Here is a 21,168-nt window from a genome sequence, read left to right on the forward strand (position 1 = left end):
ACCCCAGATGATGATTTTCTGCTGTCATTGGAGAGGTGTTTGGCCCATCTTATTCAAGTGTTTCAGTTGAAATCTTATCAGCAAGCCAAGCTGCATAACTTGACTGACACCTTGCAAGATAGTGCCTGCCAATCTGATAAGTTCTTTTGCGCCTTGTATGCTTCTCCTGCTCGCGAAAATATGACTAGACTCCAGGATTCGGAAGGTCGCATGGTCACTGAATCGCAGACCATTGTCAATATGTGCAGAAATTATTTTATGGAACTTCTTGGTTCTTGTCCCTCGCCTTCTAGCCAGGTTACGCATGCCCGCTCGGTCTTCTATCATCTGGTCCGCCAGCAGGTTCCACTTGATATGCAAGCCACTTTGGAGGCAGATATTTGCGAGGAGGAGGTTATGGATGTTTTGTTGCACCTGCCTAAGGATAAAAGTCCTGGTTGGGATGGTCTCACTAATGAATTCTTTGAGAACTCGGCCACGCAGCTGGTAAAGCCATTGGCGGTCATGTTTCAGCCGGTTTGGGAAACAGGGGTCATGCATTCCTCATGGAAAGAAGGCCTTATCAAACTGATTCCAAAGGTCCCTTCGCCGTCAATGCTGCAACACTGGAGACCAATTTCTTTGATGGGCTCGATGTATAAAATCTTCTCCAAAGTGCTGGCAAATCGGCTTCACAAGCACCTTCTAGCTATTGTGCATCCTCTCTAATATGGTTTCATTAAGGGCCGCAACATTCTGCATAATATCTTAAATGTGCAAATGGCTATTGACTATACGCGGCACTCCAGTCAGGAAGTGGTATTGATTCAATTGGACTTGGAAAAGGTGTTTGACTATGTGGATTGGTCTTTCATTGCAGATCTCATGTCTGCTATGGGTTTTGGTACTCGGATGTCCGGATTAATCTACACCATTAGTGCTGCGGCTTCTTCAAGAGTTATGCTCAATGGTGGGGTTACAGAGCCATTTGTCCTTGCACGCTCGGTCAGACAGGGTTGCCCTTTGAGTCCTCTCTTCTTTGCCCTGGCGACTCACCCGGTCCTTTCAATGTTTTCCTCAATGGCGGCTTCTACTCAGCTGGCAGGATTGTCTCTTCCTTTGGGGCAGCACTTCATTAGCTAATCTTTGGCTGATGACACCTTTATGATTTTGCGGGCAGACAGGGACAACATTCGAAAGGCATAAGATGTTTGGGCGCTCTTTGGTCAGGCCTCTGGTCTTCGCATCAATGCCTTTAAATCAGCCATACTCAGTTGCACGGAGCATGATTTACAGTCATTAGGCTGGCAGGGCCAGGTGGTTTCCCGTGGCTCCATTGTCACGCATCTTGGATACCCATTGGGGGTGGATGTACGGCCAAAGGACCTACTGGAGTGGATTTCACAAAAATTGGCGGCGAAGTTTATGTATTGGAAGTCGCAAGCGTGGCCATTCCATGTCCGCCTCAAAGTGGCTTAGACAATTATGCTACCAATGCTAACGTATTCCCTGCCATTGCTGCCGTGGACGCCTACTACTTTGAAGGCTCTCACTCATCCCATTCGTTTCATGCTATGGAAGAAGGATTCACTGCAAGCAGGTATTTCATGGATTTCATGGTCACATACATGTACCCCTAAACGCATGGGTGGTGGAGCTATTTTGGATGCAGAAACTCATATGCTGGCTCTTCGTTGGTCTCTTTTTCGTGCCATGTGTGTGGATCATCACCCGTGGACCATCATAGCCCGTTATTTTCTTGAGGACAGCGGGCTTCGGGCCTCCTGGTGGCATGTCCTTAATGTTGACTCTCGATTTTCGAGTCCCTCTTCCTCTCTGTTACTGCACTTGGTTGGCTCTTGGAAAGTGGTGCTCCAAAAGGCCCGTTGGCATCCAGTTGGGGACCGCTTGCAGACTAATTCCTTTCAGCTGGAATTGTTGGCAGTATCGAGATTACTTTCATGGGAAGACAAACATCAGCTCAGACCGAGATTTAACCGCATGGCCCGTTTAGGTGTGACTTCGATTGCGGATGCTACCCTTGCCACTCGCAATGTCCTCGCATCGTTTCGGACTGCTAGGAGACTTTTCAGGATCCCGCGCGGATATCGTGGTTTATGGGAACAACTATTGTCGGAGCTACAGGGTAGGCAACCCTTTCCTGCCCTGGTTGTGGATCGTCCTTGGCAGGACTGGGACCTTGCAGGCCGGTTGAGTTTGGAAAAGGCCTCTACTAATTAGGTGTATCATCTTCTCATTCAAGATCACCAATGGCTGGGTGTGAAAGCTAATACTGTTTGGGGACTGCGGAAATTGCAGTCATGGTGGCAGGCAACGCTGATGGAGGGCTGGCTGAATAAGGCACCTTTCAAATGCAAGGTCTTTCTTTGGCGGGTAATGATTGGTGGTCTTCCTCTTGCCTCGGCCCTTTCCAAGCGTAGAATCTCGAATGGCAATTGTTTCTTCTGTACCACTACTGCGGAATCGGCCCGACATTGTTTTCTTTCTTGCCCGCTTGCCAAGAATATTTGGTCACTCTTGTCGCAAATCTGGCGCGCAGTGGTGGGGTCCTTACTAACTCCTTTCGATTGGGTTTTTGTGCGCCCAAAGTACCCCACACTGCCACAGTTACATATGAAGATCTTATTTCACTTTTTCAGATACTGGGGATGCTGGCACATTTGGACCACGCGCAATGCTTTTCTCTTTGATTCGGCCTCTAATGTACCGAGACATATTGCTAGGCTTAAAGGCCTCTTGCATTGGCAGCTAGATCTCATCCGGCACTCCGACTTGCTCCCTCGGGAGGATTTGCTTCCCTGGCATATGGCAATTGCCTCTGGGTGGTTGCCATGATTGGTGTAACCCTTTTTAGTGCATTAATACGGGGATTTCCCACACGTTGGCCTAGGGCCCTCGTGTCTCTTGTAATCATGTAATCATGTAATCTTGTACCTTTTTTTCGTAATTAATACAATTACCTTTTACGAAAAAAAAATAGAGAGAGCTGTGTTCGTTGCTACCGCTCGTGAGCTCCTGCCTCTGCATCTGACCTGTACAAGTAGTGATACAACATGGGTGATACAACATGGCTGGTCTGGATATGGCTTTTATTGACGAAACGGTGGCAGCCCTTGGTCCGGATTCTGATACAGAGGAACCAAAGGATATGGTCCCTTGCACAGAGAAGATGTCTCCTGGTCCTGACTTCCAGCCTGCGGGCAAACGTACCAAGCATATGTCGGAAGAGAGAATCCATCATCAGGATCGTTCTTATGCTCAGGTTGCTTGTGATTCTGTGGATTCTCAGGATGTTGACTGGGAGCATTTGTTGGAGTTTGCCAACACTCAGCTTGGCGATTATGTCCAACATAATCATGAAGCTTTTTCTGACTCTGGAACTGAAGATGTTCTGGAAGCCAGGATGGGCCCGAAAAATATATTGCGTTCATTTTCAGTATTTTATGACCATGCTGTTATACTCTTCTTCACTGGCAGGATCCCAGTGCTTTTCCATATTCGCCAGTGGCTGCACAATCTACTACAAGGGGAGTGTGTGGAGGAGATTTTTGTTGGGCCCTGAGGCTTCTATGAGGTGCTATTGAAATCTGAGAAGCACCGTGCTGATCTCCTGTCAAAAGTGCCATTGTTCTTTCATCGACGTTTGGTCCATGTTGTGCCATGGTGCCCAATGGCAGATTTTCAGCGCCTGCTTTAACGTGATGCTCGGTGTGGGTTGAAGTGGAAAATTGTCCGGCTGTCTATTGGCCATTGTTATAGGATGCCATGGCCATTTTGGACACTGTTCTGGTCCCCCCGAGCCTAAGGGCCATGAATCGTAACCGTTTGTGTATGTTATGGGACACTGCTAGGAAAAGGCCTGCTTGGTTACGCCTTAATTGCTCTGGCATGCATTCTTTGCACTTTTGTTTGAAATGGGGCAACTTTGCAGGGCACTTCTTTTCGTGTAGAAAATTGGGCCATTTTATGGCCGAATGCCCAGAGAAGCAACCGACTTCAGATGCTGAGCATGTTGTGTGGCCCATGGAAGATATGGTGCTTGATGCTCCGTCGCAGGATGCAACCTAGCCATCTAAAGTTTTGGATAAAAGTAAACAACAGGTTTCGGGTTTGGATTCCCGTGGCAATGAATGGGTAGATGTACGTGCAAAAAAAGGTAAAAGGTTTGATGCTGGTATGGCGGATACTGGGCCTAATGCTTTGCAAGATTCCATGCGCACTTATATGCGCAGGAAAGAAATATTGTCTTCAGAGCACAATGCTCATACTATGGTTTCTTCTGCTCCTCGGAATCAGTCTACCAGAAAAGTATATACGGGCGGTCCAAAGGGCCCACCTGCTAAGTTGGCTTTTGATACTAGAGGTAATGTGATTACCCCATGGGATCGTTGTTATCCCCGTTCCATCCCCAAGACAGTGCATATTCCGTCTATCTCTAAAGCTGGCCGTCAGAACTCTTTTGCCGTGTTAGCTGATTTTTTGGATGAGGGAGTCCTTGACATTCTAGCAGAAAAGGTTAAATCGAGGCAAGCTTTGCCTTGTTCGTGATTTTGTTTTTTGGAATACACATGAAGATAGCCACGTGGAATGTGCGAGGCATTTGTTCTCACAATAAGCAACATGCCATGTGGACTATATTGCATGAGAATCAGTGGGATGTCTTGTGTGCTGTTGAGCACAAGAGTCACGGTGAAGCAGGAAAAGTTGTGGATTGCCATGGGTTTCCCTTGTTTTATGCAGGGACACATGCCATGCATTATTTTGGTGTGCTTATGATTGTACATGAGAAATATCAGCCTGTTCTTATTAAAAATGATCTACATGGTCATTTTGTGGTGATTGAAGTTTTATTTGAAGGAGAGATCTTATGGTTACTTGGGCTCTATGCTCCAAATGACCCTTTATTCCGTCGGGATCTTTGGAATACTTTGCAGACCTCCTTGTCACTTGGCAGACGGGGTTTGTTGATGGGGGATTTTAATATGTGTGTTGATTCTTCACAGTCCACATCAGAGCATTCGATGATGGACGCTCTGCTAAGCCGTGCGTGAAATGCGTTTGCTCTTGCTGTACTTAAGCAAGATCTCTGGTCATGGCTACACCCTTCTTCTACGGGGTTTACTTTCCATTCTGCGCAGTATACAACTGCATGGTCGCGGTTGGACCGCATGTACATCATGCAGGATGATGATTTTCTTCCTGAGATGTTGGAAATGAAAGTGTTGCAGCAATATGCCTTGTCGGACCATTTTCCTGTATAGCTTGAGATGCTTGCACAACCCATTGCACCTTTTAAGCAATTTCTGGATAAACTTCCTTTGCATTTCAACTCGTCTTATTTGAAGCATTCAATCTTTCGAGGCTATATGCAGCAATTGATTGATAGATTTTTATTGGACTTCTCCTCTGAGGGCAATGCTTCTTTTGAACGATTGTTCTCTAATGTGCAGCGGGTTGTTCGGTAGTATGGGATCCATCATGCCTCTCTTTGTCGATGGCGTCGAGAAGCAGCGGAGGACTTACTGGCTTTGGTTCAGTCTCTACTGGTGGAGACTCCAGATGATGTATTTCTGCTGTCACTGGCAATGCGTTTGGCTGATCTTATTAAAGAGTTTCAGTTAAAATCTTATTAGCAGGCCAAATTGCAAAATTTGACTGAGAATTTTCAAGATGGTGCTTGTCAGACTCATAAGTTCCTTCGAGCTCTACATGCATCTCCTGCTCGCGAAAATATGACTAGACTCCAGGATCCAGAAGGTCAAATGGTCATTGATCCTCAGACTTTTGTGAATATGTGCAGGAATTACTTTCTAGACCTTCTTGTTCTGCTTCTTCACCTTCTGACCAAGTTACTCATGCACGCTCAGTCTTCTATGATTTGGTCCGCAATCAGGTTCCACATGACATGCAAACTACTTTGGAGACAGATATTTGTGAGGCGGAGGTTATGGATGTTTTGTTACACTTTCCCAAGGATAAAAGTCCCGGTTGGGATGGTCTCAGCAATGAATTGGGATGGTCTCAGCAATGAATTCTTTGAGGTTTTTACATCCCAACTGGTGAAGCAAGGATAAAAGTCCCGGTTGGGATGGTCTCAGCAATGAATTCTTTGAGGTTTTTACTTCCCAACTGGTGAAGCCATTGACGGCTATGTTTTAGCAGGTTTGGGAAATGGGGTTCATGCCTTCCTCATGGAAAGGTCTTATCAAATTGCTTCCAAAAGTTCCTTCGCCGTCAATGTTGAAACATTGGCAACCAATTTCTTTGATGGGTTCGATGTATAAAATCTTTTCGAAAGTGGTGGCGAATCGGCTCCAGAAGCATCTTACTGCCATTGTGCATCCTCTTCAATATGGTTTCATTAAGGGCCGAAACATTCTGCATAATATCTTAAATGTGCAAATGGCTATTGACTATGTAAGGCACTCTAATCAAGAGGTGGTATTGATTGAATTGGACCTGGATAAAAGCTTTTGATTATTTGGAGTGGTCTTTCATTGCAGAACTTATGTCTACTATCGGTTTTGGTACTTGGATGTCTCGTTTGATCTACACCATTAGTGCTGCGGCTTTTTCGTGAGTTATGCTAAATGGTGGTGTTACTGAGCCATTTGTCCTTGCACGTTCTGTGAGACAGGGTTGCCCTTTGAGTCCTCTCTTCTTTGCCCTTGCGACTCATCCGGTTCTTTCGATGTTATTTCATATGGCAACTTCTACTCAGTTGACTGGATTGTCTCTTCCTTTTGGACAACACTTCATTAGTCAATCTTTGGCTGATGACAGCTTTATGATTTTGCGTGCCGACAAGGACAATATTCGCAAGGCATTAGATGTTTGGATGCTCTTTGGTCATGCTTCTGGTCTTCGTATCAATGCTTTCAAATCAGCCATTCTCAGTTGCACAGAGTCTGATTTACAGTCATTGGACTGGTAGGGACTGGTTGTTCCCCGTGGTTCCATTGTCAGGCAACTTGGGTACCCTTTGGGTGTTGATGTTCGGCCAAAGCAACTACCAGAGTGGATTTCACAGAAACTGGCAGCTAAGTTTCTGTATTGGAAGTCGCAGGCTTGGCCCTTCCATGTTCGCCTCAAAGTGGCTCAGACAATTATGTTGCCAATGCTCACATATTTCTCGCCATTGCTACCTTGGACTGCTACTACATTGAATGCTCTTACTCAGTACATTCGTTTCATGTTATGGAAGGACTCCTTGCATGCTAGCATTTTATGGATTTCTTGGTCGCATGTATGTACTCGAATTGCATGGGTGGTGGGGCTATTTTGGATGCCGAAAGTCATATGCTGGCACTTTGTTGGTCTCTTTTTGGTGCCATGTGCTTGGATCATCACCCGTGGGTCTTTTATAATCGTAATTTCTCAGTTGACCACAAAGATTAGCACTAGCACAAAGCTTTGGCTTGCAATCAGGTGCCTCGGGCCCACCAAATCAAGAGATTTGATGTGTCCCGGCAACGGAACCATGAAACTAGCCTTTCTTCTTGGAATGGGTGGTGATAACCTGATTTAAGAGTTAATTTCAGCAACGAATAAATGCACATAAAATGAAATACACACTTTACCATAAGATTCTTGGATAGTAGACGTCCTCTTGGCCCCAAAACTGGCGCCCCTTGCGGTATTTCTTTAGCTTTCATTCAATTGGAAGGAGTACAACTTGAGATTCTTGAATCTCCTCTTGCTAACCAATTGCTCTTGCTGTCATAAATGACCAGCAAGCCTTTTGGGTAATTTGCCCCTTGAATCACCCAGGACTTCTTCTCCAATTTGACCCTTAGCTGGCCAAATGCTGCCCCAAATCAATTCAGGATGGGTTGGCTCTTGAAATGCCTTGATAATCTTCAATTATCAGCTGCTGATTTGAGTCCCTTGAGCCTCCAATCTCTGGCGTGGATCCCAAGGTGGCTGCTAAATCCTAATTTCTGTTGTAAATTAGGGTTTACTGCAGAAATTACAGATTAGCCCACCAAAAATGGCTGAGATCTCCTCCGAATGGCTAAGAATTGCTCAGAATGGCTGAGCATAGGCTGAAGGAGATGAGAGAATGCTGTAGAGAGAGAAAATTTTGAGATTTGTCGCGAAGAACTGATGAAAATCTGCTGCTGCCCTGCTGTACCAGCCCCAAATGGATGCACTAACAACAATAGGAGCATCAGAGTCTGTGATCTTCAGGAGAAAGTGCATCAGCAGCAATTGTCAGTTTCCCAAGGTGAAGAATATGCAATCTCCATCACCAAAGTGGTCTCCAATGGCTGGGAAATGGCCCCAAAAGCTGGCAGCCACAGTCCAACACCTCTTTCCAACAGCTCCAAAATGAAAAAATGAGATTTCCCTCTCCCTTCAGCCCTATTTAGCCTTTCCTCCACTTGCATGGGAAAGTTTGGCCAAGTGGCAGCTTTCTTAATCCATTTTCAGTAATTTCTAGCCATTTAATTAATTAATTCTGAAAATTAATTCCGCCCTTAATCCATGCCCAAAAAATTGACCTTGCCCATCCAAAAATTAATTGGCTAGTCCATTTGCAACCCAAAGTGGTCATGCATTAATTGACCCTTGGACATGCATTAATCCAATATTTAATGCCTAGGCCCTAGTGTCACCACTGACATTTAATGGTTAATAATGGTCGTAGGGGCAAACTGACATGTGTCACAGGATCCTTGGGCCTTCAACTGTAAAAAAAAGTAGCTTGCAGCTCACATGTGCAACAGATGTGCATCTTTTAATTGCACATTTGATTAATCCTTTAATTAAATGTCAATTAAACATAAGCAAAACATCAAAATTTCACGTCCTTGTGACACATACCCTCCATTTTGGATCCATGTGAGTAGAAATAGACCTACAACCCTCCATCTTAAACATGGTAAAAAGCTGCTACGTTCCTCAACCGAGAGATGAAAATTCCCTTTGGAGCTTGCGAAATCTCATGACCTAGAAAGAAGTGAAATAGGCCATATCCATCATCTTGAACCTGTCAAATAGTGCCTCCTTGACCTTTTGGGAATGGTCACCTATTAGGATGGGATCGTTCATGTAAAGGAGAAACAAAGCATGCCCTCCGGGTGATGTGTGGAGGTACAAGTGGGGATCAAGAGAGGAACGCCAATAGACTAACTTTGTTTGGAGGAATGAGACTATCTTCTCGTTTCAAGCATGCGGAGCTTGTTTGAGGTCGTAGGGGGCTTTTTTAACCTGTAAACTTTTCCATTGGATGAGGAAAAGCCAGAACATTGCTGGACATAGATCTCTTCTTTAAATAACCATTAAGGAAGGCATACCTCATATCCAACTAATAAACCATCGTTCTTTGATGCCTCTTTAAGGCAATAATGGCCCTAACGGTAGCTATTCTATGTCTAGGTGCAAAGGTATCATGGAAATCCACTCTTAATTGCTCGAACCCGTTAGCAATGAGCCATGCCTTGTGCTTATCTAGAGTGTCATCATTGAGGTATTTAGTCTGAAAGACCCACTTGACTCCAATCATGTTACTATGAACATACCATAGCACAAGTTACCAAAAGTACCATTCTATCCAATAGACTCCAGGTCTTGCTCCATAGCCTTCTTTGAACGTAGTGAGTGCAAAGCCTCCTTCATGGAGGTGGGCTTCTTGTCTTGTATGGCATGAGTTATCAAACAATAGATCGCCATGGGCCATCTTGTGACTACCACTCCTTAGGAACTCCCTCAATCCGTGCATCATGGAGTGTATCAAGTGGCGTACGAGGAGGAGGTTGGTACTCCCATATCGCTCTGCCTCTAATGAAGTCTTTGTAACATCCACCAATGTTGACTCAATGGGTGAATTTGGTGGTGAAGAAATCTCGTCCTTTGTTGATGGGGGAGCCTCAAGAGGTATAGGATCCAAAGGCACTAGCTTAGGTGCCCAAGTGTGACCGAGATATCCAAGAATGCAATGCTTAGCATCCCCCTCTACAATTGGAAAGTCGACGAATTGAACATCTTGACTCATGTAGATCTCTTGTGAAATCGGATTATAAAGCATATATTCCTGTAACTTTGAGCTATGTGCCACGAATACTTGTCTTTGGAAAGTTGACTCAAACATAACTGTCTCTTTGTTTGGGATGTGAATAGAAGTATTACACTGAAACACCTTGAAAAAAACACATTTGGCTTTTGACTAAAGTAAGTCTCAAAAGGTATCATATTAACTACGGCCAAGATAGGTGATCGATTAAGAATATGGACAGCACTGGCCATTGCTTCATTCCATAGACACTTTGGTGTTTGCTAATGCTTCATCATGGTCTACGCTAACTTGATCACACAAGGAATCTTGGCATTCTCCTGATGTGTATTGGTGCTGGAGCAAACTCCTCGTGAATGCCATGATCTACACAAAACCTAGCTTCCTTGTTTGAGACAAACTCTCCTCCTTTGTCTAAGTGCAAGGTCTTATGTTTCCTATTAGATGTGTTCTCCTTGAAGAGCAACCAATCCTTGAAGTGTGAGAATGCTTTAGACTTCAACTGCACGAGATCTAACCATGTCATCTTGCTAAAATCATCAACAATTAGCATAAAGTATAAACTTTCCTTCAAGGAGTGTGTCCTCATTGGTCTACATAAGTCCGTCGAAATAAGCTCTAGGGACTCCTTTGTTCTTTGCAAAGCCTTGCTTGGAATCGCATCTCAATGTTGCTTGCCCCAAATGCAAGATGCATATGCTGGGTGGCTCACGTCAATATTTGGTAATCCACAAACAAGCCGACCCGTGAGTTGCCTTCCTAAGGTACTCATGATTTAGGTGGCCAAACCGAGCATGCCATATCTCGGTCTATATCTAACAGGAAAGAAGAAGAGAGGTAAAATTTGATGAAGTGCGCATCTTGTAGACTCCATTCTCCTGGTGACATGTAGAAAGAACCTGTCACGAATCTCCATGAAGAACTCAAGAGTCCCTATCGAACTTGACCAAAAGGCAAACGGCACAAATTTTTCTCACGGAAAGAAGATATCCAAAACGTGGCACATAGAGAACTTTTGATGTGTGAGTACCACCATGCCCATCCAAAATTACTTGCATATCACCTTTTCCTTTGATAGGGACCGAAGAGATGTCTCACAAATGAGAATTTGCCCATGCATTGGATGCATACGGGCAAATAATATCGAGGAGTCATGTGGTTGAAAGTGCGATTGTCCACAATCCACTCAAGAGGTTGTGGGGCCACCATCGCTAGATCAAAAGTTGCCAATGTAGAATACTGAATCGTCTCCAAATGGAGAAATGCGGTTTATGAAGGAACAACCACCATTGCTAAGTTCTTTATGGATTTCTCCTTTTTGGTGTCCTTTTTCTCATGAGGGCAATCCTTGTTTGGTCTTCTCATCCTTCTTCTTCTTCTTGTTCCCCTTCTCTTGAGAAGATTCACATGTCAATGCCTTTGTCTTGGGAGCATTCTAATTTCTGAGTTGTTTCTCTTGATCTAAGACCATCGGAACCAAATCCTCCCAGTTAAGGGTGTCTATCCACCTTGAAGCAATGGAGGCAGAGTAAAATGCACTAAATTAGGGTAGTAAGTGCGAGAGAAGAGCTATTGCCATGCCCTCTAAGGTAATCGCTTTCCTTGCATTCTAGACCTGCATTTGCAATTGGTGAAGTATTGATATGCTCCCTCATGGAAGCGAACTTAGATGGATTCAATGTTTGTGTTTCTATACCTTTAGAAACATCCACTTCATCACGGTCATTCAACTATACAAATGGTCCAGTTCGAGCTATATCTCCTAAGCAATAGTCAAATGCTCTATGTGGGTTATCACAGCTAGGGTGTAGGAGAGAAATAGGAATGATCGGATGTAGGCATTTAGTATTTCCCAATATGCTTGTGCCTTCGCCGACTCGACTTTCTCATTAGGAGAGAGCTTGGATAAAGCATGGGCTGTAGGGTAGTCTATGGCCTTAGTCACGAGCTTTGTCAAATCATAGGATTCAAAGATGGCAAACATCATTATCAGCCATAAGTGGTAATTCTTTCCATAGAGCTTCAAATCTTGAGGAAGAGCTAGTAACACGGGGAACTTATGGTCCATACTAGCCTGAAACTTTATGAGCTTGAAAGACGTTGTAACTTGAATAGCATGCACAAAAACAAGGGTAGCAACCTTTGACTCCAAAAACGCAGCTTATTACGGCATCCTCCGATTGTCCGTTATGTGTTTCAACTGCCAAAGGCAATGAAAACTCAAAATCTGCAGCAAAAGCCTGAAAACACAGCCTTTTCTCCTTGATGAACAGCCAAAAACCTGCAAAAAATCAGTAACTTTGCTCATTTCATGGGCTGTCCACTCATCTCAGCGGTGTGTTGATGCACAACCTTCCCATTTTCCCTTCAATGCTGAAATGGTAGTCTCTTGTCGTGTTGAAATCTCCTTTTTAGGTCTGCACATGATCAATCAGCCCTTCTATGCTGCTTTGATGCCCTGTAGAGTGCACTGAATGTGGAAGCGTATGACTAGAATGAAAGAAAATGAACACTGAGAGAAGAGGGAGACAGAAATAGACAGTAGATCACAGAAATCTTCAGTGAATGAATGCTGAATAAAGGGAGCAGATGTGTACAATTGGCTCTTGGATGTATCCGATGGAGCTCTCTCACATCCACACACCAAGTATGAAGTAATGTGTGACCCTCGGCAGCTAGCCTATAAATAGGCCAAATAAAAAGCAGGTCTGCCAGTAAAAAACTGGCCAACTGCGGCAAAACAGTCCACCTGCAATAAAATATTAAAATAGTGGCACACTGCCCACACTGCCCAGAGTGCTCCAAAAGTAGTTCAATCAGCTGGCTATGTGACACGTTTATTTCGATTTTCCTTATATAATATGTATGAGTCATGATGTCTAAGGACTGAATCATAGTATAGTTTGTCTAACTTTGACATTAGTCAATGATGGACCCGTACCATGTTTTACTGAATTGACTCTCATGTATTATCACTTTTACTCAATTGGCCTTTTTTTCTTTAAGAGAAAGTTCCATAGAGGTTTTGAACATCTTTATCAATTAAAAATCCGTTTGTAAAAGAACGCATTTTTTATTTTATGCCCTCTGGAAATAAAGTTACGAAACAGGTTTCTGACATTTCGGTTCTAAACATTCATGCTGAAGTTGCCCTTCTTTAAACTAATTGACAGTCTTAATTTTCAGATGCATGCCTAGTTTCATGCAGCTTTTGTGAAGCCAATATGCGATCAGCACACCTCCAGGTAATCAAATTCTATGTTTTAAAATTGTTTACTGATACACTGTAGGAGTATGATATAGTTTTGGATTAACACTCATCGTGGCAGAGCCATTAGTTTTCCTTAAATCTACAGGTTGAGAACAGCTTTCACTTCAATGAGATGCACAAGCACCTCTTCGCATTTTCGTGCCACTATGTCCTTGTTTCAGTTTGCCCTTTCCTACCCATTGTTTTTCTAACCATCAGGCTGTTTCTGCTTGCAGTTTCCATTGGACGCATTACCACCTGTGATTTTGCCTTACTCTTTTCAGTTCTGTCCACTTGTCATTTCCACCTTCCCTTTCAAGTTGCTTTCTTCCTATTTCTATTTCTGTGTACTGCTGCTTCCTGTTTCCAAGGGAGGTGAGAAATTGGAGGAAAGGTTATTTTCATGATACCTCCTACAGGAGGATGTGTAGAAGATCCAGTGCTGCTGAAAGGCATAGATGCAAGTCTAGAAGAGAAAGAGATGATAAGATGTGAAAGGCCTGGAAATGATGCTGAAGGAAAGGCTATGGGATTCATCAAGAAGCCATAAAACTGCTAGGTATACAAATGGGATTGGAAAAACTTCAAGGTCTGCTGTTGAAATAGTAATCAACCTAGTGCTTGGACGATGTAGATATGAGACAGGGCCTATTGAGAGAGAGGCTGGGAAGCTCTTAACTAACGTCAGTGCTCCTCCTGGAATAAGGGCATGGGCTAGGAATCCTTGGGGGTACTAGGGAGCCAGGGGCTCCTGCTGATCCAGGTCTTCTTGAACTTTTGACATTTGCAAAGTTAGCATGGTGTATTCTACTGTGGGATAAGTAGTTTTTTGCTATGCCTTTTTCCTATTTTTGTAAGCACTCCATTGAATAGAAGCAGTTATATCCAGCGATAGCAACTAGCATTGGACAGATTATTTGCGAATGTCAACTCCAAAATGAGTTGGCACCCTGTATGATTTGAAGTGTAATAGAAAACAAGGTGATGTAATCACAAGGGCCTGCCCAGATAAGAGCAGAATTTAGATTCAAAGCCTTAATAAAGGGAAGATACTAATGACTAGAGAGAAAAATGTATGGCTACTGTAACAACTGCAGGTCAAATTTACATTAAGCATTAAGGTTATACATGGCTAGGACAAAAACTTCAAGCCCATCCCATTCTAGACATTGTTAAAAAGAAGAAAATGTATGAACTCTTTGAGAGCACATAAGATGGACAATGTGAGAGTGTTATAAGAAGAAAAAGAAGAAGAAGAAGGAGAGCATATTAATGTATTTGAAACACTAGTGTGGTGGCCTATGAAACTAGACCAATAAATACAACAAAGTGTATCTCTCATCTGAAAAAGGGCTATCCTCTGCACTGAGTTTCACATATGGAGGCATGGAACCCCAATTGCTTTTTCCCCCTCCATATTGAAACGCTGCAAAACTTTGGAGATATACTCGTGCTGAGATAGATAGAGTAATCCTTTTGACCTATCTGTGAGTATTTATTTGCCAAGAACATGATTTCCATCACCAAGATCCTTCATGTCAAAACTGCCATGAAGACTTTGCTTCAGTGAGTCTGCCAACAATTAGCATGTGATCAACATACAGAACTAAGATAATTAGGTTGCCATCTGCTGCCTTCTTGGGGTATAAGCAGTGATGCACTTGACTTCTATGAAAACCTTGAGACTGCACAAAATGTATCAAACTTATTATACCATTCTCTTGGTGCTTGTTTCAGCCCATATAAACTCCTTTTGAGTTTACATACCATCTTCTCTTTCCCTTGTGCCACAAACCCCTGAGGCTGCTGCATATATATGTCTTCATGTAGATCACCATGTAAAAACGCAGTCTTTACATCCATCTCTATGAGCTCCATATCTTCAGCTGCAACCAAGCCTAAAATGATTCTCAATGTAGTCATCTTGACTATAGGAGAGAAGATCTCATCAAAGTCAACTCCATGTTCTTGCTTGTACCCCTTCGCAACCAATCTTGCTTTGTACTTTGGGGAGGAACCAGAAGTGACCTTCATCTTGTAAACCCATTTACATGGAAGTGTTTTCTGCCCTTTAGGCAACTGCACTAAGTCCCAAGTGCCATTTTTCTCAAGAGATTCTATCTTTGACAACATGGCTTTATACCATTTCTTTCTGTCCTGTCTGTCCATTGCTTCCTTGAAGCAAGACGGTTCACCACAGTCTGTCAACATGACATAATCAGTCACATTGTTTGCACTAGGAACAAATCTTTCAGGTTGTCTAGTAGCCCTAGACGATCTCCTAACCAATGATCATTGTTTGTTGGCTGTTCTTGCAAATTTCCATTTTCAGCTTGCTGTCCTGGCATTTCAGCATGCAGATCAGCATTAACAACTTGCTATCCTCCTGGCTGTTCCTACACATCCAGTGGCTCATCATTATGGGCAATGACTGGCTGATCATTTCCAGCATTAGTTTCGGCATTTGCAGGTTCATTTACAACAGGTATTTGCTACTGTATAGAGAGCACATTTTGCTGTCCATAAGGTATTTCTTCACGGAATACAATCCTACGGACCTCCTTAGTCTTTTCGAGCTGTTTATGCATGCGATCTTTCTGGAAGATAGCATCACTTCTGCGTATTATTTTCCTTTTCTCAGGATCCCATAATCTATACCCCATTTCACCGTTGTCACTATATCCTAGGAAAATGCATTTTTAGGACTTTGGCCCAAGCTTGCTGCATTTTTTTTTACGAATGTGCACAAATGCTTTGCAGCCAAACACTTTCAAGTGTGCATACAAAGGTGGCTTGGCCGACGACGCTTCTTGGGAAACTCCCTCCCTCCAAAGACCTGTTTGGTGACTGATTAATCAAGTGTACGGCTGTCATAACAACCTCTGTCCAAAAACCATGGGGTAATGTAGCATCAGACAGGACCTTATCTTGTATGGTCCGATTTGTATGCTATGCAACTCCATTTCGGGGTGGATTATGAGGGGCAGTGAGCTCCCTCTTTATCCCTTTGCTGTCACAAAATGCCTGAAAGGCTTTGGACACATATTCCCCACCATTGTTAAAGTGAAGACATTTAAGTGTCTTATTAGTCTGATTTTCAATCAATGCCAATAATTTTTTGAACTTGTCAAGCACTTCATTCTTGCTACGAATAGGGTAAACCCATACCTTCCGTGTAGCATCATCGACAAATGTGAAAAAATATTTCTTTTCCCCTAAAGATAATCCTGGCATCTGACATACATCAGAATGTACTAACTCTAGAGGAGAAGATTTCAGTGAAAGAGACTTCTTATGAGATGTCTCTGCTTGTTTATCATAAACACAATGATCACAATGCTCAAAATCAGCATAACTAAGATAAGGCAAGTAATCCAAACGAGAAAGCACTTTCATTCCAGTTTGACTCATGTGTCCCGACTGGCCATGCCACAAAGAAACACTTGGCTGCTCGGTCACAGCAACAACATGATCACTCACACTAGATACATGGAGGGGATACAAGGTATCACTTTTACAACCTTTGGCAATCACTCTAGATCCCTTATAGATCTTCCATTTTCCATCACCAAAGGTGGTATGAAGTCCATTATCATTTAGCTGCCCTGTGCTAATCAAGCTTTTCTTGAGTTGAGGTACATGCCGTACATGCTGAAGTGTGAAGACAGAACCATGCTGAAACTGTAACTGCACACTGCCAATACTTGCAATGTCACATGCATAGTTGTCCCCAAGATGGACAACACCATGTCGACCCCCTGTATAGTCAGAGAACCACTCACGATGAGGGGTGACATGAGAGGAAGCACCTGAATCTAGAATCCAAGTATGCATGTCATCATTCGTATCTACAAGTAAAGCATGTGTACGAAAGTGTGAAGAGACAAAGAGTATGTCATTCCCACTATCACTGTCATGAGTGACTACATTCACTTCTTCCATTTTGACACTGCTCTTCTTAGGCTGACTCTCTTTCTTCTCTTCCTTGCTATCATCTGTCTTCTTGCCCTTTCTTGTGTCTTTCTTCCATTTGTAGCAGTCACGTTTATAGTTACCCTTCTTGCCACAATGATGGCATTCAATATCCTTGCCATGTGATTTACTGCATCCCTTGCTATGAGATTTTCCTTTCTACTGTGATCCTGGATGCATTGTTCTGCCGATTCATTTCTTCCAGTATGAGTAGAGCACTCTCTACATCAACATATAAAAGGATCGCATTAGAATTGCTCATAGCAGTCCTGAATGTATCCTAACTTTCAGACAAAGTGCAAAGCAAGAACGTAGCTTTAAATTCTTCATCAATCAAGAACTTAAAGCCAACCAGCTGGCTGAAAATAGAGTCAAACTCACTCAAGTGAGTAGACATTGCTGTACCCTCTTTTGTACGCAAATCCATATTCTTTTTCAGCCAATACACTTTGCTTGCGGCACTCTTCTGTGCATACAGTTCTTCCAATCAAGTCCAAATAGCATAGATAGAATCCAAACCGTCAATGTTAAACAACAAGGCATCGGAAATCAATAGCTTGTTTGTTGAGCGTGCAAGCTCGTTTAACTCATCCCAATCTTCGTGTTCCATATTTGTGGGCTTTGTCCCTTTGGTCTTAATCGGCTTTGCCTGCTTCTTCTGCAATAGGATATTGTAGCACTGTTTTTGCTAGACTACAAATTTATGTGCTCCTTCAAGCTTCTTAATGCGCATGAGATTATTGTTGTCACTACTGCCAGCCATGATTTTCAGCCCAAATGTGACAAAAAAATTCAGCAAATGCAGGCCCAAACTGTTACACAAGTGACCAAGGTACAAACAAGTACCAACCGGCAATAAATGACCACGTAGAAGCAGAAATTTCAGATTTGTAAGTAAATTTTCACAAGCACCAAACCTTGTGCTACAGCACTCCACAACTGATTATAGCTGTTTCAAGGGCAAATACATCACATTACATGATAAGTCCCAAATTTTAGCTGCATTTTCTATTGTACATGCACCCACGGGCACAAAATTTGACACGCGCGGTCAAAAACCCCAAAATTTTTGTACTCAAAGCATCAACCATACATCCACACTATCTCTGACATGCATAGAATAGGCCAATTTTGCCAAAATAGAGCAATTTCAGTAAAACCCCCCAATTTTTGCAAGTGCTAGATGTTCAAATTGCATGGAATTAAACCCGCATGTACATAAAATGACCAAATGGCGCACAAATTTTACCCAAATAGCAAAAGCCCCAAATTGCACAGGGTCCAATTGTTGGGTATTTCACTCACGCCTCACTTACGGCTACGCTCACATAGGAGTGTCGGTGATCAGTAGGACATTGGGGCACTTTTTACTCTCAGTAGGAGAGGTTTTCTCCCCCAGACTTATGGTATTATTTCGTATGTGCTTATGACACACACTTACGGGCACTTACTGTGTTCGGGTATGAACACCCCCTACAACCCTAAGGTTTAAGGGTTGTACCTTGTACTTTCAGCTTACACTCTTTCAGTCTATTGCATTGGGTATTGTGCTTCACTCTCACAATGTCTACTGTTTTTTGTGTTGAGCTTCGATCCTGCCGTCCTCTCTCACACCAATGTGCATCAATGCCAAGAAATTGGGTAAATTTCAGCCCAATTTTCGCATGTACATGAAAAGCCCCAAATGTCAGAGGCAAAATGTCACAAATCCCTGCAATTTCTGAAATATCACTGTTATGTCTCACTCGCATCAAATCTAAACAAATCCCCAAATTTCTAGGATCCGGTGTGCATAAATTTTAGTGAAATCGAAAAAAATTTACTAAAATGTAAAAAGCCCCAAAATTCTTGGGCCATGATCGCACAAATCTGCACTCTGTGCTTCCACATGTGAAACCTTGTCAGAGGGAAAAGGGGATAAAAGGGATTTTTAAAGAAAAAAAAACTTGACTTTTGAAAAAATGTGACGGCGATGGGGGTGTGTTGACCTGCCAACCCGGGTTGTGCTAGCGTCTCCAGTCCGTCGCGTGGCTCCTATCGACTACCCCATTCCGTTAGCGCCCCGCTGGTCCCGACGTGTGGCTCTTGTTGATGTGCCCACTGTCCGTCTGCTTGGTTGCATGTCGTCAGCTCATCTAACTTTGCCTGCTGACGCAGTTTTTGCGCATCTACCCATCTGACTTCAGTTGTTGCACCTGCAATGCTTGCAGCAACTATCGTCTACTCTTCAGCATCCAGGACCTGTCGTATGCCACGTCTGCTGACGGCTGCCTGCGCTATCTGTCTGCCATGTGCGACTTGTTTTGTCTGCAGTGTGTGACCTGAGCTTGGTCGCCTCAACTGTTTGTTGCCTACGGCTAGTTACCTCACGCCCGTAACCCGCTTTGACACCAGTTTGTTGTGACAGAGAGTGCAAGGATCGAGACACGCAATGCTTTCTCATAGCAGAGAGTCAGAGAGAGAGAGTGCAGAGTGGAGAGGAGAGTGAGCACGACTTGTGGGTACAATGACGAGTGTACCTCTTTAGGTTTTTTAGATATATATATATATATATATATATATATGAAAGTACAAATGTGCTAAGGATGTGTTCACACCCATGCACATATAAAAGCCACGATGGCCCTTTATTCCCAACAAGAGTGAGGGTCACAGGTGATCATGGGCAAAGTCAATGCTAGAGTCTGAGCTCAATTCGGATGAGCTACAACTCATGGTAGTAGATACTCATGAGTTAGTTTAGCATTATAGACTGCAGTAACCAATTGCCAATTTGTTCATTGATGTTGTTACTTTTTACTCAGTAATTAGTAGTTACTAGAGTCTAGAGACTAGTACGAGTGCTCACTGGACTTTGGAGTTTGGATAGATTGTTCACATGAGTCATGACATAGTTACATGTGTCATTGTATCTTGATTTTACTTATTATAGATCTTGTTCCACTATTCTTGATGTCAGTCTTCACCGCTCTTCAGATCATAGATGATTCATGAGTCATACATTATAATTTTAACCATTGAGTCTAAACTTTTTACTCATGAGACGTGACACGTGTAGTGAATTATGATTTCAATCATATGACATGAAGACTCAAAGTTTTGTATGAAATTTGGGTACATGTTGTAGGCATTGATATATTTACATACCCACATAAATTGTATTTATTTTAGTGTACAATCCGAAATGCCATTTCCCCATTTTCAAAATTTGGCCAAAACTCTGAAACTCTAGTTTTTCCAATTTCTGTTTCCACATTTTTGAAACTCCCCCATACTATGCCCTAAAGTGCCACACATGACAACATAGAGCATCCAATGTGCAGCTAGAACGTATTTACGCCACGCAGGAATGCGCTAGATGCGATGGCAAAAAGCATGCAGTTTTTTCGTATGGATCCATATAAAAACATATAGGATGGTATGGTACAAACCATACAACACGAACAGTACCATACAACATACAAAGGCAACTATGCATGCCATAAGAATGACTCTTAATGAAGAATCTCAAACATTTATGCTCGGCTCAACAAAAAGTGTATTATTCATTGTTGGCTCAACAAAAAGTGTATTATGACAAAGGCAACTATGCATGTCATAAGAATGACTCTTAATGAAGAATCTCAAACATTTATGCTTGACTCAACAAAAAGTGTATTATTCATTGTTTATTTTCCATCTAGAGAGTCATAGCATTAGATGATAGCTGTTTTGGGACATGGTAAATTCTTTGACATTTCAGATATAAGATTTTGGTCTCATAAGCCGATTTGGCCTAATATGACTTTCTTTCTTACTTTCTCTCTCTCTTTTTTTTTCGTGAAGATAATTAAATTAAGTAGTAAATATTTACATAAGACCATCAGGTCAGCATACTCAATCTCTCTCACACTGTCTCTGTAGAAATTTACAAGAAACGAGCAGGCTCTCA

The 21,168-nt window shown here is 42.8% G+C and overlaps 1 protein-coding gene across 1 annotated transcript in view; it reads left to right on the forward strand.

Moving 5' to 3' along the window:
- LOC148014661 (uncharacterized) overlaps positions 1-21,168 on the forward strand; it is a 126,276-nt gene that overhangs the window by 83,490 nt on the left and 21,618 nt on the right. Inside the window, exon 7 of the mRNA XM_087666575.1 lies at positions 13,202-13,260. Coding sequence (XP_087522701.1) covers positions 13,202-13,260 — 59 coding nt within the window. The remainder of the gene's footprint in view (positions 1-13,201; positions 13,261-21,168) is intronic.

The sequence above is a fragment of the Lygodium microphyllum genome, chromosome 25 (genome assembly GCF_053477565.2).
Source record: "Lygodium microphyllum isolate KBCC chromosome 25, Lygodium_microphyllum_v1.1.10, whole genome shotgun sequence".
NCBI lineage: Eukaryota > Viridiplantae > Streptophyta > Polypodiopsida > Schizaeales > Lygodiaceae > Lygodium > Lygodium microphyllum.